Source organism: Lissotriton helveticus, chromosome 2_1 (genome assembly GCF_964261635.1).
Source record: "Lissotriton helveticus chromosome 2_1, aLisHel1.1, whole genome shotgun sequence".
Taxonomy (NCBI): Eukaryota; Metazoa; Chordata; class Amphibia; order Caudata; family Salamandridae; genus Lissotriton; species Lissotriton helveticus.
The window spans coordinates 92,410,316-92,434,988 of NC_136059.1; the positions used below are offsets into that span (position 1 = coordinate 92,410,316).

General features: G+C 46.6%; 1 protein-coding gene across 1 annotated transcript in view; it reads right to left on the reverse strand.

The window, feature by feature from the left end:
* Positions 1-507: 507 nt before the first annotated feature.
* LOC144817742 (uncharacterized) overlaps positions 508-24,673 on the reverse strand; it is a 262,795-nt gene continuing 238,629 nt past the window's right edge. The window contains exon 6 of the mRNA XM_078674521.1: positions 508-1,420. Within this exon, the coding sequence (XP_078530647.1) occupies positions 792-1,420 (629 nt within the window). The 3' untranslated portion in view covers positions 508-791. The remainder of the gene's footprint in view (positions 1,421-24,673) is intronic.

Consider the following 24,673-nt stretch of genomic DNA (forward strand, 5'->3'; position numbering starts at 1 on the left):
ACAATTCCTGTGAGAGCAGAAAATCTGGTTATTTTCTTGTATGTAGCGCTTTGAAAAACAAATTAATAAGAAAAAACGTTAGATGTTACAGTCTATAGGAGCTTTTTAGGTTGAGCTTCATCAATGACAAAATCATATTTGGGAGATTAACAAGAGCTCCTAGTAGGTTTAGGATTTAGAAAATACTATCTTTAAAGGTCTTTTTTTCTGAAACAGTTACCTTGTATAACTGCCTTTATGTTTCCTATATTCAAATCACTGATAAGGAACTTTCCTGACAAAAGGTGTTCAGGATTGACTGTATCTACTGAGCTTATAAATACTGTAGCATAAAATATGAGTCCTAGTATATTAAAGGAGATTTTAAATTAAGGGTGAATTTATATGTTTCCTTGGAGACCAATAATTTCAATACTGAAACTCAATAGTATGGCTGATTGTTCATACCACTGTAAGGTTTACAGTCCTGAAAGAGATTACCAAAAGCACAAGGTTAAACAAATGCCCAACGGTGTGTGAAGGTACTTTTATTACCAAATGTGGTGCTGGATAATGCCTCACTCCTCCAGATGAACAACCACGAATGAGAAATGTGATGATATCCATTAAAAATAAATGGTGTGTTTATTGTGGAGCACCGCAGTTCCAAAATATCTAGGTACATATTGGATAGAAAGAATTTCAACTATAGCCCCTACATGGCAGCTGGAAACCAAGCCAGCTCAAAGATCAGCGAAAACCTTCGGAACACCAAGGTTTTAAACTCCTCTAAAAACAAGGTCACAACTAACCTAATACCACAAATACATAGAATCCACGAACTTTACCACATTCCCTATGAATTTATCTATTCCAGAGTCAGACAGAAGTTCCCCTTCAGGTTGGAAGTCCAAGGGGGACCATGCTGCCATCTTATTATGATAAAGAATGCACTTGAATTGTGGAAGATTGGATAACTCCTCATTAATCTTAACAGCTGTGTGGTTTATTAGGTCTCGCCTGTTAATGCGCTTGCGCTTTGAGCTTGGTTTTTTTGCTTCAATCCCAAGTGCCCAAAATGGTCTGGGGATTATCTCTGACCAAACAATCAAAGAGTCCGGAAAAATTTTACTTAGCCATGCATATTCCATGGCCAAATCTTCTTTTATCTTCCGTTCTGCAGAGTGGATTAGATCCTCGCCACCTAAATGCAGAATGAAGGCATCTGGAAAAGGAAATTGTCCGCACTCTTGTTGTTCTGAAACCTTCTTGCGCAACTGATGAAGCCGTAAGCCATCAAAGCCCATCCAGTGATAGATGATCTTTCCACTTGATGCAACTTGCTGCCATTCCTGCTTTGGGAAGCTTTTAGCTGCCTGGTTGACGAAAGAATGTCCAAATACCCACACCACACATGGCAGCCCGCATTTCATATGAACCCCTGGTAAAAACACAAAACCAAAAGTTGCAGCAAGGGAATGCAAGCATTAACATTGAAAAACGAAAATTCAAGTTTAATAGTTCATTCAAAACAACATTGTATTATTCATCCACGGAGGTGTCACAAGTTTAACCCATGCATGACATACTTAGGTGCAGCTGTTCGTAAGACTAATTGCTAGCAATTCTTTAAAGCATACATACAGTGGGCTTTTATATACAGATATTACTCTCACACCTCATACTGCTGCTTAGTTTTCGTATCATTCCACCTTCCAGGAAAGTCTTTATTTGTAATGCATAAGGGATTATTTTACGTCTGTAAAGTGCACTGAATCATCAGTTTGTTTCATTCAATATCTTTTATGATCTCCTGTATGAACTTTCTACATAAACCAATCTTTAATTGCTCCTTTTGTTTTTACTGCCAATACATCAGTTTAAACGCGATAAACAGTTGTATGCACACAACACACCTAAACTGCATTGTGAATGACTGTGTTTAAAATCAGACCCATCTGCTTTGTTTTTTCTTAAAGTTCCCCCGTTCTTGCTTCAGATATTAATTTACCTCCTTATTGTATACAAAACCAAGCCAAGACTGAGTAAGGTTAACTTGTTCCACCATTGACATACAGAACGAAAATTGACAAGACTTATTTCCATAGCTGCTTCTCTGATGTAATGCTTTCTTTTGCTCAGGTGGGTATCAGGACGGAGTCTCCGATAGAACAGCTTTTGGGAATCTTGGCAGTGCAGGTCAGGATCATGGTTTGATAGCAAGCTTTTTGTAAAGGACTTTGGACTAACAAAGGAGGGAAGGGAGACTGCTGGTGATATTTAAAGTGCTTCAGGACACCTTAATTCAGTCGGGGTACTAGAAGAGCAGGTTATGGGAATGAAGGAAAGGACTGGTAGGCACTGACAGATCTTCTTGAGAGTATGAAAAGAGATGGGGACTTCTGAGCAGTAATGCAGTAAATTGCCAAAGTGTGCAGACCATTGTTCATAATACAAAACCATGCAAGATATTCATGTAAATGTTTGCTTAAACATTTTGTGATGTAACATTTTGCTTGCGTACCTCGGTCTAATTGTTCTCAAATCGACTTAACATTACTGACTTTACACCAGCTCATTGCGGTGTAGCCATTCATTAATGCACTAATGACACCCAGGTCTACTTGTAGATCTCCCTATTTTAGACAATCCGGTCTTAAGATGATTTACCACTAGATGTCTGACAATTTCCTCAAACTGAAACCTAATTAAAAAAAAATCCATACTCTTAAAACGGTCTAAAGATCCAAAAATTATGAAAAATGGCGGCACACTCAGCATCAATGGAGTCTCTTCAACCCTCTCTAAAAAATGTAAATCTTTACGTATTTGTTTAGATCCTCATCATGCCACTCCCTACTGAACAGGTAGTTGCCAAAGCCAGATCCACCCTCTTTGCAACCAAGAACTCAAACCCTTCCTTCAATCTAAACTGTTGTGCAATCATTTGTCCTCTGCAAATTAGACGACAGATACTCCGTTCCAGCAGGGCCACCTTCTCCCATCCCAGCTCCCATCAAAGCACTGATTTACTCTGCAGCCAGCGCCATCTCTGGCACCAAATAACTTTTACCACATCACTCTCACCCTCAGAGACCTACACTGGCTCCTACTGCAGTCAGAATAAAGTTCACAATTGCATGCATCACAAAAATCTACATTAAAAAAAACTTCATATATACCAACATCTATTAAAACATCCAGTAGCCACAAAATTCTTGAGGAGCTGTCAAAATCGTGTGCTTGAATCAAAACGTTTCCACACAAGAACAGTGACCCAGTGTTTCTCTGGAGCAGCTACATCATTATGAAATGCCTTGCCTTTAAACATCACTCTCCAATTCTCTACTAATTATCACAAAAACACTGAAAAATACTCTTAATTCACCTACACATTAACTAAATTCGTTTGATTAACTATTTATTATCTGGCATGGACAATTGCTTTTTACTCTTTCTTTTCCACAAATAATATCCCCTTTGCCTACTCTTCTTTTCCCTTCCTCTCTCATCTCTGTATTATCACCTTACTGTAACTGTACTCCTGCATCTTTCTTCTCATTCCACCTCTCTACTAGTTAACTATACTCTCCCTACTATCTCCCGCTCTTTCCTTTCTTCTTCTTTCCAGGGTTATTATACCTCTTGACTCACACAATCCAATTGCATTCTATGCCTTTGTCTTTAGTTTCAACTACTCCGTTTTTAATTGCTTTTATTTAATGTTTTTCTTTATATAACCATTTTAGAATTTAGAGTGTACTTTTATGCGAGAGGCCTTGGTTCACATATTTTCACGTACAGCGTTTTTGTAAAAATTCATGAGTAAAATAGAATAAATCTGCTCACTTTGAGAAGAACAAAAAATGAATAAATACGACCCAAAGTTTTCTGCTTACGGGTCAGCTGCCTACTTCCACTACTGCCCATGCTCACTTTCACCACTGGCACAGCCAGCTGCCTGCATGGACATGGCTTTCATTGTACTCACTACATCTCTGGCAAATTATCCGTTTGGGGGTTCAATGGAGTGTGTGAATGGGTGCTTTTTTTTTTTAGCATATACGTTTAGCAGGCTACATCTGTGGCAGCTAGTTTGCTTTTAAAGTAGTCGGGTGTAATATCTTACCCAACAGAGTGAAATAGTGTATTTTACACAATGTCTTCAAGATTTGTTGAAAGTCATGGGCTTTGAAAAGGCACTCATGAAATATTACAATACTTTAATGTCATTTGAGGCAAAATGGTGACATTTCAGCCCAATCTCCATAATTACATCTGAACAGCCATATGTGATACAAGCAGTTTACAAAATGCAATTCCAGGTGGCCTCTCAGTTACTGCATTATCTACATCTATACGTCTCTATTTCACTGCCATTCCTTTTCTCATCTTCCTCTTAATCATATGCTACGAGTGCGAAGCTCCCTGAAGGAGAAAATGCAGAAGAATAAGAATATACCCAGATTTTGCAAACTCAGCTAGTACTGCAGAGTACGATATTTGGTATTGGCTCATACACCTGAGCTGGTGCAGGCATTACTTGTTTGGACAGCAGACACGTCTCTTAACACCTTGAACGCTATGGGGATTTTTCTCCTGTGCTGGAATTGTGCAGATACCACTATTCATGACGAGCTGGGCTCGTCATCAGCGTAGCAGGAGGCTACTGCATGACGAGCCCAGCTCGTCATGAGCGTCGAAGGGGTTAACCAGCATTAGTAATAATAGCTAAACGATCTGCTGCAAAATGTACATTTGAAAATGGAAATGTTTTGTCCTCAAATGTTATGTTACAAGTTTATTGAGCGCGAACAGCTGCCCCAGCAACGAGGCGTCCCGGCGCTAAAAACCTCAAAAGCCTACTGAGTGGGGGAGGGCGGGAGAAACAGAAGGCCTAAGATAGTGGGAATAGGTGGGTTTTGATAACCTTCCGAAAGGCGGACAGGTTGTCCAGACAGCGGATGTTCAGTGGCAGGGAATTCCAGAGTTTTGCTCCCAGAACTCTGAAGGAACGACCCCCAACACGACAAAGTTTCGTTCGAGGAACAACCACCAGATGTTGACCTGAGGAACGCAAATTGCGGTGAGGGGTGTAGGGTACCAAAAGCGGGCGAAGGAGTTCAGGGCCTTCAGATTTGAGGATTTTGAAAGCCGTGGTGAGTGCCTTAAATTGGATTCTAGATTCGATCGGGAGCCAGTGTAGTCTTTGTATAGTGGCTCTAGCGGAGCACCTCCGAGGGAGGCCCACTATGGCCCTAGCCGCTGAGTTCTGTACCCGTTGCAGCCTTGCTGTCTCTGCTTTATTGACAAATGACAAATTGTGCTTTCAAACATATGCTCTTAACACTAGAAAAAATATACAATTCACCAAATCTTCTCATTTTAGTGAAAAACAGATTTTTATGTAGTGAAGTCCCAACATCTCATTTTCCATTAAATACATGCTTGCTGCTCTTATTAATTTGTCATTCTCATTCTCATGGACTCCAGCAACGCATTCATAGATCTGCCTTGAATGCCCGAGTGTTGCTGTCTCATGCAATAGGTGCCCACAATATTCTACTAATTACTACCTTTAAGCTAAGGCCAGCAGCTAACATCATGAAAGTCTGGGGTGCTTCTCTTCTTCATCTCTTCTCCGCTAGAGCTACAGAGTTAGTGGCAGAAAGACTTGGGGCCCCAACCACCATGCTTAAAAACGTTGGGTTAAAATTTGATCAGATCCATTATGGCCTCGTTTTGTCCTTCTAAAATCATTAAAGACCTTAACATTATTGCCAGCCTTCACTTGCCGAACTATTATGCATGCTCTGGTCACCTCTAGATTAGATTATACCAACTCTCTCTATCTAAGGTACCAGGTTGTCCCTATTGACCAGTTTCTGATGGTCCAGAAAGCAGCATCAAAGTAGGCAAATTCATGGTAAATAAAATGATGTAATTGATTCAAATATCCTCTATACACTCTACGATAAAGCCCAAGTAGGCAATGAAAACGTCCAAATACAAGGAATGTGTCTAGACATTCCTGCCCAAGTGGGCGTGTATTCTGATGAAAGTTCCTCTAGTGTGACAATACGCTGATGTTCGAAGTTCCTAATAACAAATTCATGGAGAGAATTTGTGTTTAAAAAATCTCTTAGTTGCAATACCACTTACTGTGTATATGCTCTAGTTTGCCCTTGTAACAAAATGTACATAGGGAGCACTATATATCGTGCAAAGGAACGTGTTTTGGAGCATGTATGTGCCATTAGGCCTAATGACAAACATTACACAGTGGCGCGTCAATTTTTTGATTGCCATTTTCAAAATGAGAAATTGTTGAGAATGATGGTAATAGATGCAGTGACCATTAATGTAAGGGGTGGCAATCAGGAACTGATGTTGCAAAAGCTGGAATCCAAATATATTATTGATTTTGAAACTCTTGCATCACAAGGTTTGAATTCCAGCGAAGAAATAGCAATCCATCTGAATTGTTAATATTGTATGAATATAATTGCAGATTCTGTACAGTTGTCCTTTTTTAACATTTTACAATTTGTATTTTATTCTATTTACACAGATGCAGGGGCTTTCACCTTTTTCTTTGTTGACAGTGATAAACATGTAACCATCTGATTATTGACACTCAAGAGGAACTTTCATCAGAATACATGCCCACTTGGGCAGGACTGTCTAGAAACATTCCTTGTATTTGGACGTTTTCATTGCCCACTTGGGCTTTACCGTTGAGTGTATCTAGGTTACCACACCACTCTGCATTCAACCACTAGTTCTACGCCTTTTGAATTACTTAGAGGGAGAAAAAGCAGGTCTAAAACATTACCTGGTTGGTTAGAAGTGCAGACTAGTCCTGGATGAAAAAAGATAACATTTGTATCTCCTTTGTAAAACAGAGTACTGTTGGGACACAAAAGACAGAAGATGTATTTTGATACCACTAAACATGTTGGAGACAGGACATTTTCTGTGAGTGCTTGGTCTCTTATGAGAAAACCTATGAAAGTAAGGCAAGGAGAATCAATTTTTTCTACTCCTTGTAAAATTGAGTGGGAAGGAAAGGGTGCTATTTTGTTGCAAAGAAAGGGGTGGTGGAATTGACTGTGATTTTAGTAGCGCTGGCGCTTGGTAGCAAGCAGGACTGCTACAAGCGTTTCTCCTTGTATTCCTGCTAGCCATTATTCTTAGCTTGATTTAAAAAGCGATTTTAAGTGTACTGATTTTAAAAGTGTACTTGGTGAAATTTACTTACCTGTTGTGTGCTCGCTCACTCCCCGGTCCACCGCAGCTACCAGTGCTGTTTGTTGTGGAGGGAGGCAAGCGGCACAACTTCCTGGTTGCTCCATCGGAGGCGGCCATATTTGGTGGGTTGATGCGCTAGTCTCCCACTCCGCCCTGATCACAAAAGGGCCGGCTGGAAGCGCGCTCGAACATTGACTGTGATTTTAGTAGCGCTGGCGCTTGGTAGCAAGCAGGACTGCTACAAGCGTTTCTCCTTGTATTCCTGCTAGCCATTATTCTTAGCTTGATTTAAAAAGCGATTTTAAATGTACTGATTTTAAAAGTGTACTTGGTGAAATTTACTTACCTGTTGTGTGCTCGCTCACTCCCAGGTCCACCGCAGCTACCAGTGCTGTTTGTTGTGGAGGGAGGCAAGCGGCACAACTTCCTGGTTGCTCCATCGGAGGCGGCCATATTTGGTGGGTTGACGCGCTAGTCTCCCACTCCGCCCTGATCACAAAAGGGCCGGCTGGAAGCGCGCTCGAACATTGACTGTGATTTTAGTAGCGCTGGCGCTTGGTAGCAAGCAGGACTGCTACAAGCGTTTCTCCTTGTATTCCTGCTAGCCATTATTCTTAGCTTGATTTAAAAAGCGATTTTAAGTGTACTGATTTTAAAAGTGTACTTGGTGAAATTTACTTACCTGTTGTGTGCTCGCTCACTCCCCGGTCCACCGCAGCTACCAGTGCTGTTTGTTGTGGAGGGAGGCAAGCGGCACAACTTCCTGGTTGCTCCATCGGAGGCGGCCATATTTGGTGGGTTGACGCGCTAGTCTCCCACTCCGCCTAACCTATTTAGTTCTTAATCATTCGCGCAGCGGTGACGCGCAGCGGTAGCGCCGTAGACGCGCCGGAGAGGCGCCAGAGAGAAGCCAGTCTGCGCCAGTCCGCGTCCAGACGCTCCGGCGGACCGGTGGGTAGGCTGGTTCGCTATGGCACACCCTATACTCTCTTAAGATGTCCTTTCACTACTTGTCCTACGCCCTCCTACACGCCCTCATTGTGCCCATTTGTTTGACCCATCTGATACCAACTACCTCTGTAGGAATTGTAACTGGAGCCCATCCTTTTCAAATATAGTCATTTCACACCCTTCCCCTGCCTTGGAATGGAGATTGTATCTCTTAAACTGCAGGTCCGTTTGTAAACATCACACGGAAATACATATATTGATTGAGGAGCTTAACTCTCACGCCCTCTTCCTAACGGAAACGTGGCTTCACTCAGATAACGATCCAGCTATTGGGTGGGCCATTCCCCAGGGCTTTACACTAAAGAGGCTTGATCGTCAGACCGGGAGGGGTGGGGGACTGGCCATTGTCTATCGAGACAATTACAAATGCCGCATTACCCCCACCACCTCACCAACCTGCGAAAGTGTCCACTTTTCGTTAGAATTCTCCCCTACCACCACTTTCTCAGGTATACTAGCCTATCGCCCTCCTGGTGCTCTAAAAAGCTCCATCGCTCAAATAACGGATCTCGCTGCTAGCGTTGTGTTGTCCTCGCCCAATTTTACTTTATTGGGGGACCTTAATCTGCATCTCGATGATCCTCACGACACAGCAGCCAATATGCTCCGTTCTAATCTTTTAGCACTGGATCTTCATCAAAAGGGTTTTCATATAACCCACAATAGAGGCCATCTTTTGGACCATATTTACAGCAACAGTGACGATCTTACGGTGCTACCCCAGATCCCGCTACCTTGGACCGATCACTTCTTAGTACCTTTTATTTGGCACACATATTCTTCCATCCCCACTTGTCAGCCTGCTAAACAGCGAGGCAGGAAGTGGTCTTCACTCTCCCTCCCTGAATGGGAAGCTGCCCTAGTCAGAAATCCCCCGATGAAGGCACCGAATGTTAATACAGCAGCCAACAATTTCGATGGTTGGATCTCCTCTACACTGGACATGGTCCTCCCCGTGCGAGCCACCAATGTCACAAAAAGACTTAAACCTGCTCCATGGTTCACTCCTAACCTTAAATCTAGGAAACTACTCTGTCGTAAATATGAAAGAGCCTGGAGACAAGATTATTCCCAAGACAGGAAGGTTAGTTATAGAGCGGCTATTAGGCTCTATAAACAGGAGTTAAAAACAGCACAGGCCTTCTATTACGGCAATAAAATTGAGGCTGCCGCTAATGCTCCAAGGGAAATTTTTAAAATCGTTAAATCCCTTATCTCTCCTCCTACGGAATGCCCTTCCGCGGAGGGTGCCCAGAATCGCTGTAACAACCTGGCTAACTTTTTCTCCCAAAAGATTCAACCATATACTGTTCTTTTGGAGAGGCTGACAGCGCTCTGGACCCCCCTGCCCCTCCTTCCCTGTCCACCGCTATTCCTTGTCAGCTTAATACAATTCCTCTCTTGGATATGCCGGCTCTGCACAGACTTATCCCACAAATTACCTCCGGCTCACCTAGTGACTCGGCACCCCCCCAGACCCTTCTTAAGGTAGTGGACATAATTCGCCCGGTCATATTGGACGTCCTCAACACCTCTATCACCACAAATTCCGTACCTCCTTCCTGGAAGTGCGCAATGGTGAGGGCTCTGTTGAAGAAGCCCAACCTGGACCAGAACAACTTGGCGAATTATCGCCCCATATCTTTGCTCCCCTGGCTGAGTAATCTACTAGAGAGGCACGTAAACAACACCTTGATGAACCACTTGGAATCAAATGGTCTTCTGCGTGCCTCTCAAACAGGGTTCCGCCCTCAACATGGAACTGAAACCGCTCTCCTAGCGGTAACGGAGGAAGCCAGAACTGTGTTGGACCAGGGTGGAAAGGTCGCCATTATCCTACTAGACCTAAGCGCTGCGTTCGACACAGTTAACCATGTCACGCTTTTACAACGTCTGGCGGACATGGGTGTGTCGGACGCAGCCCTAGAATGGTTGACATCCTTCCTGGCTGACCGCTTCTTTCAGGTCTTCGAGGGCGAGGTGGCATCCCCTAAACACCCTCTCAGATGTGGGGTTCCTCAGGGCTCCTCCCTGAGCCCCACTCTGTTTAATGCCTACATGGAGCCCCTAGACAGGATAGTCGATCCCTTCGGTGTGCGTATTGTCACCTACGCAGACGACACCCAACTGGTGGTCTCGTTAGACCACCAGGAGGGATCGTCCAGCACCCTAGGCTCCTGTCTGGAGGCTGTTTCCAGATGGATGCAATCTTCATGCCTAAAACTCAACGGGGAGAAGACAGATGTCATCCTGCTGGGCAACCCCTCCCCCTCAGGCTTTGCATCCTCATGGCCCCCATGTTTAGGCCCGCCCCCTATGCCCAAACCCCAAATTAAAAGCTTGGGGATTTGGTTTGACACCGACCTGAATTTCTCGGTACAAGCTACGAAGACTGCGGCTACCTGTTTTGGGCTGATGAGGATGCTAAGGAGGGTGCTCCCTCTACTCCCATTTCAGGCAAGGAGGATCCTGGTCCAGGCCCTTGTACTATCTCGCCTGGACTACGGGAATGTCCTCTACATGGGAGCTCCTGCGTACACCATCCAGAGGCTCCAAGTCGCCCAAAACAGTGCAGCCCGTCTACTCTACAACCTCCCCCGTTGGCAGTCAGCAAGGAATGCTTTAAGGGAACTTCATTGGCTTCCCATTGCTGAAAGAATACAATTTAAGGCCATGTGTATTTTACACAAGGCCTTCCATCGCACTGGCTCCGTAATTCTTCAGTCCCTGGTCACTCCCTATGTTCCATCTCGCTCCCTCCGTTCTTGCTCCCTCCAGCTGGCTACTCCCAGCAGAGTCAGGAAGGCTCGCTGGGGTGGCCGCTCCTTCTCACATACTGCGGCAAAACTCTGGAATACTCTTCCTCTGCCCCTGCGGGAAACTGTAAACCATCTCTTTTTCAGGAAAACCCTGAAAACACACTTGTATGCTACACTCTGTTGACCTGCCGTGAGCCCGCGCTAATTAAGCTCCTGTCATAAGCGCTACGAGGCCTCCGGGCAGTTTGCGCTATACAAGTGCTATTTCATTCATTCATTCATTCATTCATTCATTCATTCATAAGAGTAGACTAGTGCCTATTTCTGATGCAGAGGCCCAGATAGATTTACAACAACACGTGTGTACCGTTTGATGATCAAGATTCGATTGAATACAAGTCTTGTATTTCTAGTAGTTCCAATCATGGTCCTTATTCACAATTTTTTTTTTACCTTTGTGTGATTCTATTGGTCATTGTCCTGTAATTGGTACCAATGACAATCAAACCTGTGATCTGAGTAATGATGATTATTTGTGTACCGAAGCTTCTACATCTCAAAATCCCAAAATCGGGGGTGGTGTGGCAGTGATCCTCCGCGCGGGCTGGGAACTCTCACACAGGAAGAATCGAGAATTGTGGCCCACTCGAATCAATGTTCTTTTGTGTCAAGTTTCCTCCTAGCCTGGCAATGGCCGTGATTCTTGCCGACATACCCCCTAACTCCCTAGTCAGGCATCTTTCAGAACTTTATGATGCAGTAGCAGACCTCTCGCTCAAGTATGCACATTTTACGATCCTAGTTGATTTCAAAGTCCACATGGATGATGATAACTGCACCATAGCTAGACATCTAGCTGATACTTTCAATGGCCTAAACCTGTCACAGCTGGTCAGTGGCCCATACATTCTGCCGGCCATACACTGGATCTCATTTTTACCAACAATTCCCTTCTGACAGCTGAGCACTCCTTATCACTCACCTGGTTGGATCACTTCCCAGTACCCTTTAGCCTGTCACTGAACTCCTGTCTTCCCAGATCTCACCAATTCTCAGAAAAGAGAAGGCTGTGGCATAAAGTCACGTTAAATAGCAGAACACCTGTACTTGCTGATACTCCCCTCCAACTGTCAGGCAACCCAGACTCAGATTGATCAAGCTTAACAGATGGCTATATGCAGCCTTAGACACTGTTGCTCCTCTCAAACCTGTCTCTGCCCCCAGGCAGAGCCCAGCAGCCCCCTGGTTTTCTCCTTAACTCCGTGCCTCGAAAAGTCACTGCAAGAAACTAGAACGTTTCTGGAGATTACTTATGAACCCGCTCCTAAGGTAATCCATAAAAAGCCTTGAAAGACTTTCATAAACTCAAGCGCTCGACGATGCAAGACTATTTCTCCAATAAGATTCATTTGCAGGAAACTCAGCAAAAGGAAAATGCTACTTACCAGTATGCATCTGTTCTTGGCATGTGGAGCTGCAGAATCACATACTTGTGCATAGATCGCCATCTGGTGTTGGGCTCAGATGTTTGCAGTTTGTTGTTGTCTTGGAAGAAGTCTTTGAAGTCACGAGATAGGTGACTCCTCCCTTAGACGATATTGCGCATGGGCATCGACTTCATCTTCAGATTGTTTTTCTCCATGAAGGGAAATTATGGCGTTTGTAAGAAGCAGAAAAAATGTCCATGTGTAATGTATCTAAGTAAGATAATGCTGGAACAGATAGAGGTACTGGGGAGGCGTGTGGGCGTATGTGATTCTGCAGCTCTACATGACAAGAACAGACACATACTGGTAAGTAGCATTTTCCGTTCGAGGCATATGAGCTGCAGAATACACACTTGTGCATAGACTGTATAGCAGTGCTCTGCCTCAGCGGTGGTCATCTGTATCTGTTGCAGTGGTCTGAAAAAGTGTTTTAAGAACAGCCTAGCCCACAGAAGCTTATTGTTTTGCCTGCACCTCTACACAATCGTGTTTGGTGAAGGTGTGTGGCGTAGACCATGTTGCTGCTTTACAAATGTCATCTAAGGGAATGTTTCCTAAGAATGCCATGGAAGCCCCTAGTTTGCGTGTTAAATGCGCTCTAGGGGGGAACTGTTAATGTGAGTTTTGCTTTGTGATAGCATATTTGAATACATTTGACTAACCACCTAGCAATTCCAGCTTTGGAAATGGGGTTTCCTTTACGAGGTGGAGGGAAAGCTACAAACAGTTTGTTTGTCTTTCTAAAAGGTTTAGTTCTGTCAATGTAATAAAGTATAGCTCTTTTGACATCAAGTGTGTGAAGAGCTCCCTCTGCTATGGAATCTGTTTTTTGGTAAGAAAACTGGTAATTCCACAGATTGATTAAGATGGAAAGCCGAGATTACTTTGGGAAGAAATTTTTGATTTGTTCTAAGAACCACTTTGTTATGATGTATTTGTAAGAAAGGTTCTTGTATGGTGTTTTTTTTTTTAAAAACCTTTATTGTACACAAAGTGCTCACAAATACGGGCCTACAACCCAGCGGGCTGGCCACCACATAGCAGGAGCATAGTCAGCAATACAAAGTATCCACAGGAGACGACAACAAGAACACAGGAGACATAGGCCAAAAGCCACAGAGCAATCAGTATGAACAGGAGATGGGAAGGTTGATTTTCTAATATGGGAACGGGAAATACAGGAACAGGACGGGCAGTGAATCAAAGAAATAGGGAGGGGCCGTGGTGAGCCGCAAACAGGCGATCATAGAAAGCACAGGATAGATCCAACATGAACCAAACAGAGCTGCAAATATCACCCCAACGGGAGTACCACAAGGAGAGCCGAGTACGCACGCCGTCCAGCGCTCACCCACCACAGCCACAACCAGACTCATCAAACGGATGTAAAAAATCCCATCGTAGTAATCAACACGGTACACACCCCAATAAAAGGAAGGAAATCCCCCACGAAAGAGGGAGGGGAAGGGAGAAAAAAGAAAAAAGAAGGGACACCTCCTCCAACCTGCGCCCCCCGGCGGCGAAGCAGGAAAACATAAACCAGTACACGGCATACACTGAAAATTAGTGGCATAAGACACAGTGAGTCCTAAGCACAGTAAAACCGGCAGGCCAGCGCATCAGATACACCCCAGGGGGACACAGGACGAAACGGAGTCTCGAAAAAGAGAATACACCAGAGCCATAGAACAAAAAAGGGGAGAAAAAAGGGGGAAAAAGACCTCCCAAAGTGACAGACCCCCCCACCCACCCCACAAGCCCACCCTGCACCCCTGCAGAAGGCTATGGCCTACCCCCCGGCAGCGTGCCTGTCGCCCTAATTAGAACCCGAAATATAGAAGAGCAAAGGCAAGACGGAAATCCAAGACAAAAGAAGGGGGGGAGGGAAAGGGAAAAGGGAAGAAAACACGCGGGAGAGAGCCAAGGAACAGAATTACCAGCACCCATCCACCCGCCTGAGAAAAAGGCAGAGCCCTCGGGAAGTCAAAAAAATATCAGGATGTACTCCAGGAGCAACACAAATTCACACATAGTCATACCGTTACATGCCGATCAACCAACCAGTACAAAACTTCCGTACACAGAGGAAAGTTCGTCTCAGCCCTGTCCTTGTTTGTCCAAACTTGTAGCCGTCCGATTCACCAAGAACCAGACCACGAAGAACAGAAGGCAAAGAACAGGGAGATCAAACGGCAGTCCAGATAAGATAAGTGGAGTAAAGCTCGGATGATCCGGAAAAGTCAGAGAACATCTCACGCAATGCAGGCACAGTTTCAGAGACAGTTCGAGAAAAGCCGATGCAGCGGGGCCGGCGCAGGAGCCAGGGTCGATCATTCGAGGCTAAGAGAGGCAGAAATACCCAGTGAGGCCAGCCCAGACGGGATCCGGCCCCCGGAGCAGTGGCGCTGGAGATAGCACAGTCCGGTGAAGGGCAACAGAACTCCGCACAGCCATAGACGCGGCCGTCGCCGGGCCCATGCTTCCCAGGATAGTTCCATCCAGACCCTGCAACGGCGACGAAGCCGCACCCAGGTCAGGGGGCCCAAACGGCCCGAAGTGAGGATCCACCTCCAGGATGACAACGGGTGCGGCCACCGAAGCTCGCCAGGAGTGTAGGGCGTCCAGGATGCTCTTAAGTGTAGGAAAACCTTTACAGTATCCGGCACCCGGGCCATGCGGCGGGCCTCCAGCGCCCGTCCAGGCCCGGTTGAGACAATCAGGGTCGGCCGCCATCTTGGAAGCCCGTCGGGGCCGCGGCGTCCGCCAACCCTCGTCCGGATAGCAGCGAGGCAAATGAAGACCAGCCGACCGGCAGCAGGGCACCTCCAGAGCAGGAAGGGGGGCCACCAGAAGAAGGGGAATCGCCGGCTCCCCGGTGCCGCCGGTCCCGTTCTCCGAGTCCGGGCGGAGGAAATCAAAATGGCCGGACCGGAGAACAAAGGGGGAGCAAGCCGAATGTACTATCAGCCCCGTCAACGGAAGGCAGCGCCTCCACCCAAGGCCACCGGCCCACCGGAGCCGGCCAGCAAGTCACAGCCGGCCTCTACGCACAACGGCCTCTATGACCGCCTCCACAGCGCCATCAAGGGCCGACCATCGCGCTCCGCCCCGTCCGGGCGCCGCCACGAAGATCCAGGCCAGCCCGCTCCGGAGGCCCCGAAGCGAGCGGGAGCGATGTGCAGGATCCACGGCACCCACGGACAACCAGAGCAAAAAGGTGAGTGCCTGCAAGGTTTCTTAGCACTGCAGCATAGCAAAGAGGACTTCCCGGGGCAGGATAACAGCAGGATAGACGATATAAGCAGGCAGTTGAACGGAGCCGAGCTAAAACGCGGCCATCTCGGACGCGAGCTTGGCTCCTCCGGTTCTTGTATGGTTAAAGCATGGATCTCACTTACTCTTCTGAGAGAAGTAATTGCGACAGGGAAAGCTACTTTCCATGTAAGGAACTGCAGTTTGCATTTGTGTAGAGGTTCAAATGGAGGACCCATGAGCCTAGACAATTTTAAATTCCACACTGGAGAGGGTGGGATTGTGGGAGGATTTATCCTTTTAAGGCCTTCCATAAACGCTTTGTTGGCAGGTACCCTAAACAATGACAAATGTGGTCCGTTTTGTAGATAAATGTGCCTTGCTAGGGGATGTTTGTGTGGGGCACTTGTGGTGGAGGAAGTAGTCTCTGTGCTAATGTTTTTGGATGCACCCCGATAAAAGGAGCGACAAAAGGAACCTCGTGGTGATTGAAACTGTAATGCTCCCATAGATTTTGCAGTGTATGTGTCTTTTTTTCATTTTCTCCAAAGCTGTATCCACATCTGGGCCAAAGAGGTGCTCTTGATCGAACGGCTGATTTAAGATAGTTGTTTGCACTTCTTGTTTAAAACCAGAAATGCGCAACCATGCATGTCTGCGAAGTAAGACACTGGTGTTGAGAGATCTAGATGCGGTGTCTGCTGCATCGAGGGCACATTTGATGGATGCATTCATAATTAACTTGCCCTCTTGGACTAGATCGTTGGCCTTGACTTTGTATTGGTCAGGTAAATGCTGAATAAGATTTCCGAGCTCATTGTAGTGAGCCCTTGTAGTGAAGGCAGGGCCTTGCTTGCGCATATTGCTATGTTAGCGTAGGATTATTAGAAGTTTAAATGTCATTTTACCTTTTTGCTGCTTTTGCACACAACACTGCATGTAACAGTTGTTGTAAATTAGGCTGCATGAATTTCTTCACATGAGAATGGTTTGTTTTCAACATCCCTAGACTTACATCTCGACCTTAGTCTGCACAGTGAGTACAGAGGCCTCCAAGGTTAACATAACAATGTTAGCTGTTATTCGGGCTGATCGGCTCACGCTCCAGCTAACTGAAATTCTGGCGCCTTTAATATTGCACTGTATGCATGATTGGTACACTTGGAGTAATTCCGTTTCCAGAGTGAGGGAGAGCTTTTGCAGATCCTGATGTGATTCATCTCTACTGGTCTTGGAGGTATGGTGTTCCCCATTTAAGCCTTAGAGACCTTCTATTATTATAAAACCTAGTCCTTAGCAAGGGAGGGTGGTACACAAGGCACTATAGGACCGGTTTCCACTATCATTATAATATGATTTCTCTTTTTGTGTTTTATGGAATTGTAACAATGCTGATAGTATTATATTTAATCATATGCCTGCTTATGTTAGCAAAAACACTGCATCTTAGAGCACGTCGTTAAAATAAACATTTTAAACTTTTCCGTGTCTCTATTTACTCACGTTGTGGACTGGTATGAGAATAAAAACGAAAGAGTGTTCTTGATTCCCACCATTCCTGAGAGTAATCTAAGTCACATATTCTGGGTTGTTTAATCATTGGTACCTTTGCTGTAGGACGAAGAGCTAATGAGACATTAATGCTAGTCGGTTAGGGGTTCTAGGTACTGAGGTGAGTTTTTTGGTTCACCACAATTCACTGAGGTCCTGGGTCTCTGTGCACAGTTCTGTGTATGAGCAGAATCCATGCAAAACCGTGTCGTATCTGGCAAGTAATGCTTGTGCATTTGCTATTCTCCAGTGATTGGCTGCTTGGGAGGCAACTTGTTTACCTACTGCATCTAGCAGTTTAGACTCTATTGTTTGGAGGTGGAACATCACCAGAGGTTTGGGAATTAGCACGTTTTCTTGCGTTGGAGACTACCAAAGAATCTAAAGGGAGTTGTCCTTTAATGTAAGTTGGATCGTTAGGGGCAGGCTTGTACTTCATATCAATCCGAGGATTGAGGATCCTGGTCCTGACAGTGTCTTTAAATATGTCTGGTGCGTGTTTAATGACACCTTTAAGCATGGGCAATGTATGTATTGTTTTTGTGACTGAGCAAATGTATCTAGCAAAATGTCTTAGTCCATTGGTCTGAATGTAGCTCAATGCCATGATATTGCGCAGCCCTATGTTATGTTATGTTAAATGGCACTTTTTGAGAGCACTAACACCCGAAGGTTTCTTGGCGCTTGCTGGAAGGACGTGTAAATGTAAATGTAAATGTAGTTGAGCTTATATAGCGCACAGCTACCCGCAGTGGGTTTCCCGGCGCTTGCTTAGGGAACCCTTCCTGATATTCCCCTGTGAGATAGCAGGGTATCCACAAGGTGAAAGTCAGGCATCCCGCCGCGAGGGGCCGTTGTGGAGATTAAGCAAGCTATTGCCCAGAGTCGCAGAGTGTGAACTCGTGAGTCGAGGAGGCACCGGGGCGAGAATTATCGAGTCCGTGGAATTTTTAGCCCAAGACCCACCGAGGCGGGGAATTGAACCTTGGTCCAGGACCGATCTCCGCTTCCGGGTCTGCTGCCTCTAACCCCTGAGCCACACTTCTCCACTGTGAAAGAAAAACGAGGAGAAGATTACCCAGAGAGAGTAAACAGGAGAGTTTTAAGGAGTTTCCTGAACTGGAGAAGGGATGCACTGGATTTAATGGTCTGAGGGAGGGGGTTCCAAAATTTAGGGGCAAGAGAAACAAAACGCCGACCCCCAAATGTATTGATTTTGAATTTGGGGGTGACAAGCAGGTGATGATGAGCTGAACGGAGGGAGCGTGCAGGTCGATACAGAGTGACCAAGGATTTCAGAAAAGCAGAACAAGGGCAGTGAAGGGATTTAAATACCATGCAGCACAACTTGAAGGCTGCCCTCTCCTTCACTGGCAGCCAATGGAGCCTGCGGAGCAAATGCTTCGCAGATTGCCACCTAGGGATCTTAAAGATGAGGCGGGCTGCCTGATTCTGCACGACCTGAAGACGGTGCAGAAGAAATCGTGGGAGTGCATGGTAAAGGGAATTGGAAAAATCAAGGCGATAGGACAAGCGATATGACGACCTGACATAGAGCCGCATGTGGGAGTAGGTCCCTGATCTTCTGGATCTTTTGGAGTTGGAACATGCACGAAGAGATCGTGGCACCCACTTGAGCTTTAAGTGACAGCTCCGCGTCGATCGTCACCCCCAAGCTCCTAACTGCCTTGAGTGGTGTAGGAGGGGGACCGAAGTCAAGGGGCCAGAACTGCGGGCCCCAGTATGCAGCACTTGAACCAGGGAGAAGCAGCTCAGTCTTTCCAGGGTTAAGTTTGAACTGGTTTAGATTCATCCATTGTTGGATGTAAGTCATAACGGCGTGAAAGTTGTTAACCGCCTGTGGAGAATCAAGTGGAAAGACGAGCTGCAGGTCATCTGCATAATTGAAGACTGTAACGTCCCAATTATGGAGAGAACGAATTAAAGGGCGGAGGTAAAGATTAAATAATAAAGGGGAAAGTGAGGAGCCTTGGGGGACTCCGCAAGTAGTGGAAGATTTTGACGCGGTGAAGGGACCTAGACGTACAGCTTGTGACCTGCCTGTGAGGAATGACTCGACCCACCTAAGAGCAGAACCCTGAATGCCGGCCTGTCCGACACGGTGGAGAAGGATGTCATGATCCACCGTGTCGAACGCGGCAGACAGGTCCAGGAGAACAAGGGCCTGTGGTCTCTTGGCATCTGCATTCCCTCTCAAGGTATCCATGACTGCCAAAATAACAGCTTCCGTTGAGTGGGCCGGCCTAAAGCCGGCCTGATTAGGCTCAAGGAAGCAAGAACTCTCGATGAAGTTGGAAAAACACCGGGTGACATGGGCTTCGAGGAGTTTTGACAAATAGGGCAAATAGGGCAACAGGGAAATTGGTCGATAGTTAGAGGGTTCAGCAGCATCCGCCCCTGGTTTTTTGAAGAGCGGCACAAGAATTGCTTCCTTAAAGGAGCTGGGGACAGTGCCAGAGATGAGGGATGCATTCAGGAAAGGTAGTATGCATTCTGGCAACTTAAGGCAGATGTCCCGAAGTACAGAGGGAGGACAGTGGTCATTCGGTGACCCCGATCTTACATGGGTGGCTAATTTCGCTAAAGTAGAGACGTCTAGGATAGGGAGCAGAGTAAGGGATAGAGGGTTATTCAGGGAAGCGTCGAGGAGTGATGACGGCTGTGAGGCAGGGATAATGGAGTCTTTTATTTTAATAATCTTCTCGATAAAGAAAAGATTAAGGGCCTCACAGGTCTCCTTAGTCGGTGTTTGGGCTGGGAGAGTCCTGTCATCAGTAGTCAACTCATTCATAATCCTGAACACCTCTCGAGATTTATTAGTAGCTGAAAGAATTCTTTTGGAGATATGCTCCGATTTAGCTGAGAGAATAGCTAATTTATATTCTCTGCGAGCTGTTACATATCTCTGTCTAGATGAGTTGGAGTAATCCCGCCTCCATATACGTTCCAGTTGGCGAACCTCAAGCTTTAATTGCTTGAGGTTATCAGAGAACCACCGGTTGGCGTTAGGATGTCTGGTGCAGGGGAACTTGATTAGTGGGGCAAATTGGTCGCTGGCCCCTTTTAACCAGCCACCGATGTCAGTGTCCATCCTGTTAACATCATCATAGGGGGAAGTAATCGGGCAGGTAGAGGCCAGGGTTGCTAAAAATCCCTTAGAGTCGTATTTATTCCATTTGCGTGAGGAACCGCCTGCCATCATGGCGGCCTTAGTCCGCCCACTAAGAGTGATGGTCGTGTCGACTATGTAGTGGTCCGACCACAAACATGGAAGTGTAGAAGGTTGGGAGAGGGTTAAGTTAGTAGTGCAAACCTGATCTAATATGTGACCTTTTACGTGAGTGGGTGAAGAGACATGCTGACTCAAATTCAAACTTGTCAGGGTCTCGGATAGTGCCGTGGCTTGTGCCCCTGCATTGGCGTCGTTAAACCAGTAATTAAAATCCCCAAAGAGGGCGAAACTGGAATATGATGACAGAAGAGCAGTCAATTGTTCGCATAGTTTCTCGGCGAAATCCGGCATGGGTCGAGGAGGGCGATATAAAAGGGCAAAAGAGAAAGCCCCGGCTTCCGTTCCCAGACTAATAATCAGGTTCTCTACTTGTGATAGTACGAATGAGGACGAGGAAATAAGATGAAATCGTTTTGAAATGATAGCCGCCACCCCGCCACCAGGGTGGTCAGCGATACGATCAGCATGGAGGATGAAATAATCTGGGGGAAGGGCAGCCAAGATGTCGGGGAGAGAATCCTCCGTGAGCCAGGACTCAGTCAGCAGGAGTAGGTCAGGGTTTTCTTGCGTCAGCAAGGTAAAAATGTCTGCCTGATGTCTCACCATTGAACGGGTGTTTAAATATAATACCCGGATGGAGAGATGGTTCTTTAAAGGGACAATCGGGGGGGTACAGAGGTCGTGAAGAGAAGGGGATTTGCGTAGGATGCCGAGTGCAGTGAGTTTCCCCACGGTAGCTAAAGAGGGAACATGACAGGGTAAATTAAGGTCCCACAATTGCCTAGCTGTATATGGAATAATGTGGCTAATATCCCCTGCCCCTGGGCCCATCCGGACGCCGACGGGCGCAGACGGGCTAGACTCTGGCGCGACTCCGGCGCGCCTACGACGCGCCCGCTGCGCTCGTCCGCTGCGCTGACACATAGTGGGCGTTTAAATAGGAGAATGACGAGGGGGGTGTGGCGAAGCTCCAACTCGCCGGCCAACCCAACCCAAGATGGCGGCCGCGGCCGCTGGGGAGCCCGTCTAAGCGGTCAGCCCGCAGCAGGCAACTTGGCCTCTAAGAAGGTAAAGACAGAAAATCACTATATTTAAAAAAGTAAATGTCACTACTCGTAGTCAGCAGGACAATAGTCACAATATTTAAAAATGAATGTCGCTACTCGTAATCAGCAGGACAATAGTCACAATGTTTAAAAATAAATGTCGCTGCTCGTAGTCAGCAGGACAATGGTTAAAATAATTACAGCAGCGCTCCAGCTATCGCGCACTAGCCCTCTGCCACCAGGCAGCTTGCGATCCTATTAATGAGCTGACTAAACCCTATATTGTCATCTGGGGGGGATGACATAGATGGGTATGCATCTGGATCAGGAAGGTCTGGAGGATCTGTCGGACTGTTGTAATCGTCCCATGTATCCTGTGGTGGAGTAGTGTCATCATCAGGGTCATCTAAAGGGTCCTTATCGTGTCCACCCCGTCCCCTAGATTATCTTCATTGTGTGGTTGTAAGGTTGAATATGGAGAGAGTCTAGGAGAGTGTATAGGAGAGTTAGTAGGAGACAAAGGTTTGGTAGGAAGAATAAGTGAAGAGGGTCTTATGAGTGAAGTTGCAAAGTCTCTTTTCTTCAGAGCTACCTCAGGAGGGTGTGAGGTATCTGATTTCTTCTTATTTGTTGGGAGATTGACAATATGGCTTGTGTTAGGGTCCACATGTAATATTTTTTGCTTCAGATCGATAGGATCTGGTCGAAAAAGTTCTTCCTGCTTTTTGTCTCCTTTCGGTGTTGATTTTTTTGGTTCCGAACGTGGTTTTGATTTGGACTCTGGAGCCGTAGGAGAGGTCTTGTGCTCCTTTGGCTTCGATGTTGGTGCGTGGTCCGAAATCTTCTTCGGACCGGAAGGTTTTCGGTGTTTGACGGTTCCGAGGCCTTATGGTCTTTGGGTGCTGAAGGGTTCGAGACAGAGGCCTTTTTGGATGTAACAGGAATAGGGTGTATTCCTGATTTCGGTACCGAAGGTGTCTTATGGGTACTAATATGCGGCTTGCTCGGTCCCGAGCTGCCAGAAGGCTTTCCCTTTGTATTCAGAGCCCGGCCCGGAGACGGGGATTCTGAAGTTTTTCCTGGGGCTTAACTAAGGACTTCAGGCGAAGTATTGACCAGAGCCTTCTGTTTATCTGGTGGGGCAGGGGCATGGACGCTTGTATTTTTTTTTTGTCCAGTCCAGTATTTGTAAAGCGCAAACAGTTACCCGGAGGCATTCCGGCGCTGGGGGCCGTCGGGAAGATTAAGCAAGCTATTGCCCAGAGTCACATGGTGCTGGCTGACCTGCTGCCGGGGATCGAACCGTGGGCCCCAGTTTCCGACGTCAGTCACCCTGGACACGGTGCCACACCTCTTCCCTTGTACTCACCCATTGACCTGGAGTGATGTGGTTATCGGAGTCGGAGTCATCAGCTTCGGAGAGGAAGTTGAGCTCCTCTGAATCCTCTGCCTCTGGAACATCGGGGCCTTCGTCGAAGATGTCTAGTGGCACTGGTGTAGCATGTTGAGCCATTTAAAAAAAAAAATTTTTAAGACCTTTATTAATCAACAGGAGCGATACACAGCGTTCCGCTTACAACCCATCCAGGCCAGCCGCATGTATGTCGAGTCGTTTCACAGGTATGTAATGAACACAGCCTCAAGGCCGACAACCCTGAGGTTCGGCGGCGTAAACGGTCAGTATCAACACTGTACAATTATACAGACATTTGGTGATGTGGAGATGTGGGTCTGTAGAGTTTTCTTTTTTTTGTAATATGTGTGATCCCGCGGGTATAAGGGCTATGCTAGCTCTCATCGATCTCTCCGAACGGATTGTGGCTCGCTTAGATACCCATTGGGTAGGAGGAGGAGTGCCAGTGGAGCGCTCCTCCCAAGAGGACGTGGGGTAGTAATAGTGAGGGATGAGTCTAGTCAGCATCCTAAGTGTGTTGATGAGCGAATATCAATACAGCTTATCTACTCCAATGAGAGTGTTTGGTATTTGTACCGATATTTAGAAAGGATCACTTTGGCCATGACTGTTACTCTCAGAGGCCTCATGGTGTAGCTTGTGCAATATCCAACTTGGAAAGGCCTGGTCCAAAGGGAATGGGACCAGTATATCAATAAACTTTAGAACAGTAACATGAAAAGTATATACGAGAGGGAGGGTAATGGAGGTGGAGATTGTCATGGGTTTCATGGAGGGGAGTGTGGTGCCAATGTATCGGTGGCGGTCCGGTGGGTGGGCAGGCAAGAGACCATGGCGGGTGGCCTGTCCGCATGCTAAATGGTCAAGGAGGGATCGCCGTCATAGGGGCGTGTTAGGTGCGGTAATGCAGTATTGTTCGTGTGGCAATCGCTGGTAGAACCCCCAGTGATGGGTGGACGCGTGAGGGCGTGGGTGTGGGAGGGGCAACACATTCGCCAATGCGGGACTGTCAGATCTGTAGCGTGCGGCGATCGATGTATGCGGGTCATGTATGCAGCGAGCATTGTGGTGTATGCGGAGATGTAATTGTGTGCAGGCGGTGGAAGAGGGGGAAGAAGGAAAATCATATGAGTATTGGAGTCCGTTGGATGCGGATGTTCCACATGGTGTCATTGTAGGGAGGGGAAAGGGGGGTGGTATTTATGTCTTCACGTGATACCCTGTTCCACACATTTCTGTTGAAAGGACTGGAGGATGTCATCCCAACATTGCGCAATCGGAAATTTCCTAAGGCCTGCTGTCTCTTCTCGGTGCAGGACAGCGCTTTCCGCCCGCGCCCAGTTTGTGAGCGATAGGTACCAGTGTTGGATGTGTGGGGGTGTGGCAGCTTTCCACCGCTTGGTAAGCAGTTGCTTGGCCGTGATCAGTCCAAGATCCCAGTACCGGGCTGGGACCTTGTTCAGCCGTGTGCGTTTGTACAATCCCAGTATGCAGGCCTCCCATGTCTTCGGCACTTGTTCTTTGGTGCAATGCGTAAGCAGTGTGATTACCCCATCCCAATAATGTTGAAGGGCAGGACAGAGCCAGAGCATGTGGAGGAGGTCTTCTCCCACCAGGGAGCAGCGGCTGCAGGCAGTGTCTGTGACCGAAAATTACCTGTTTATTTTATC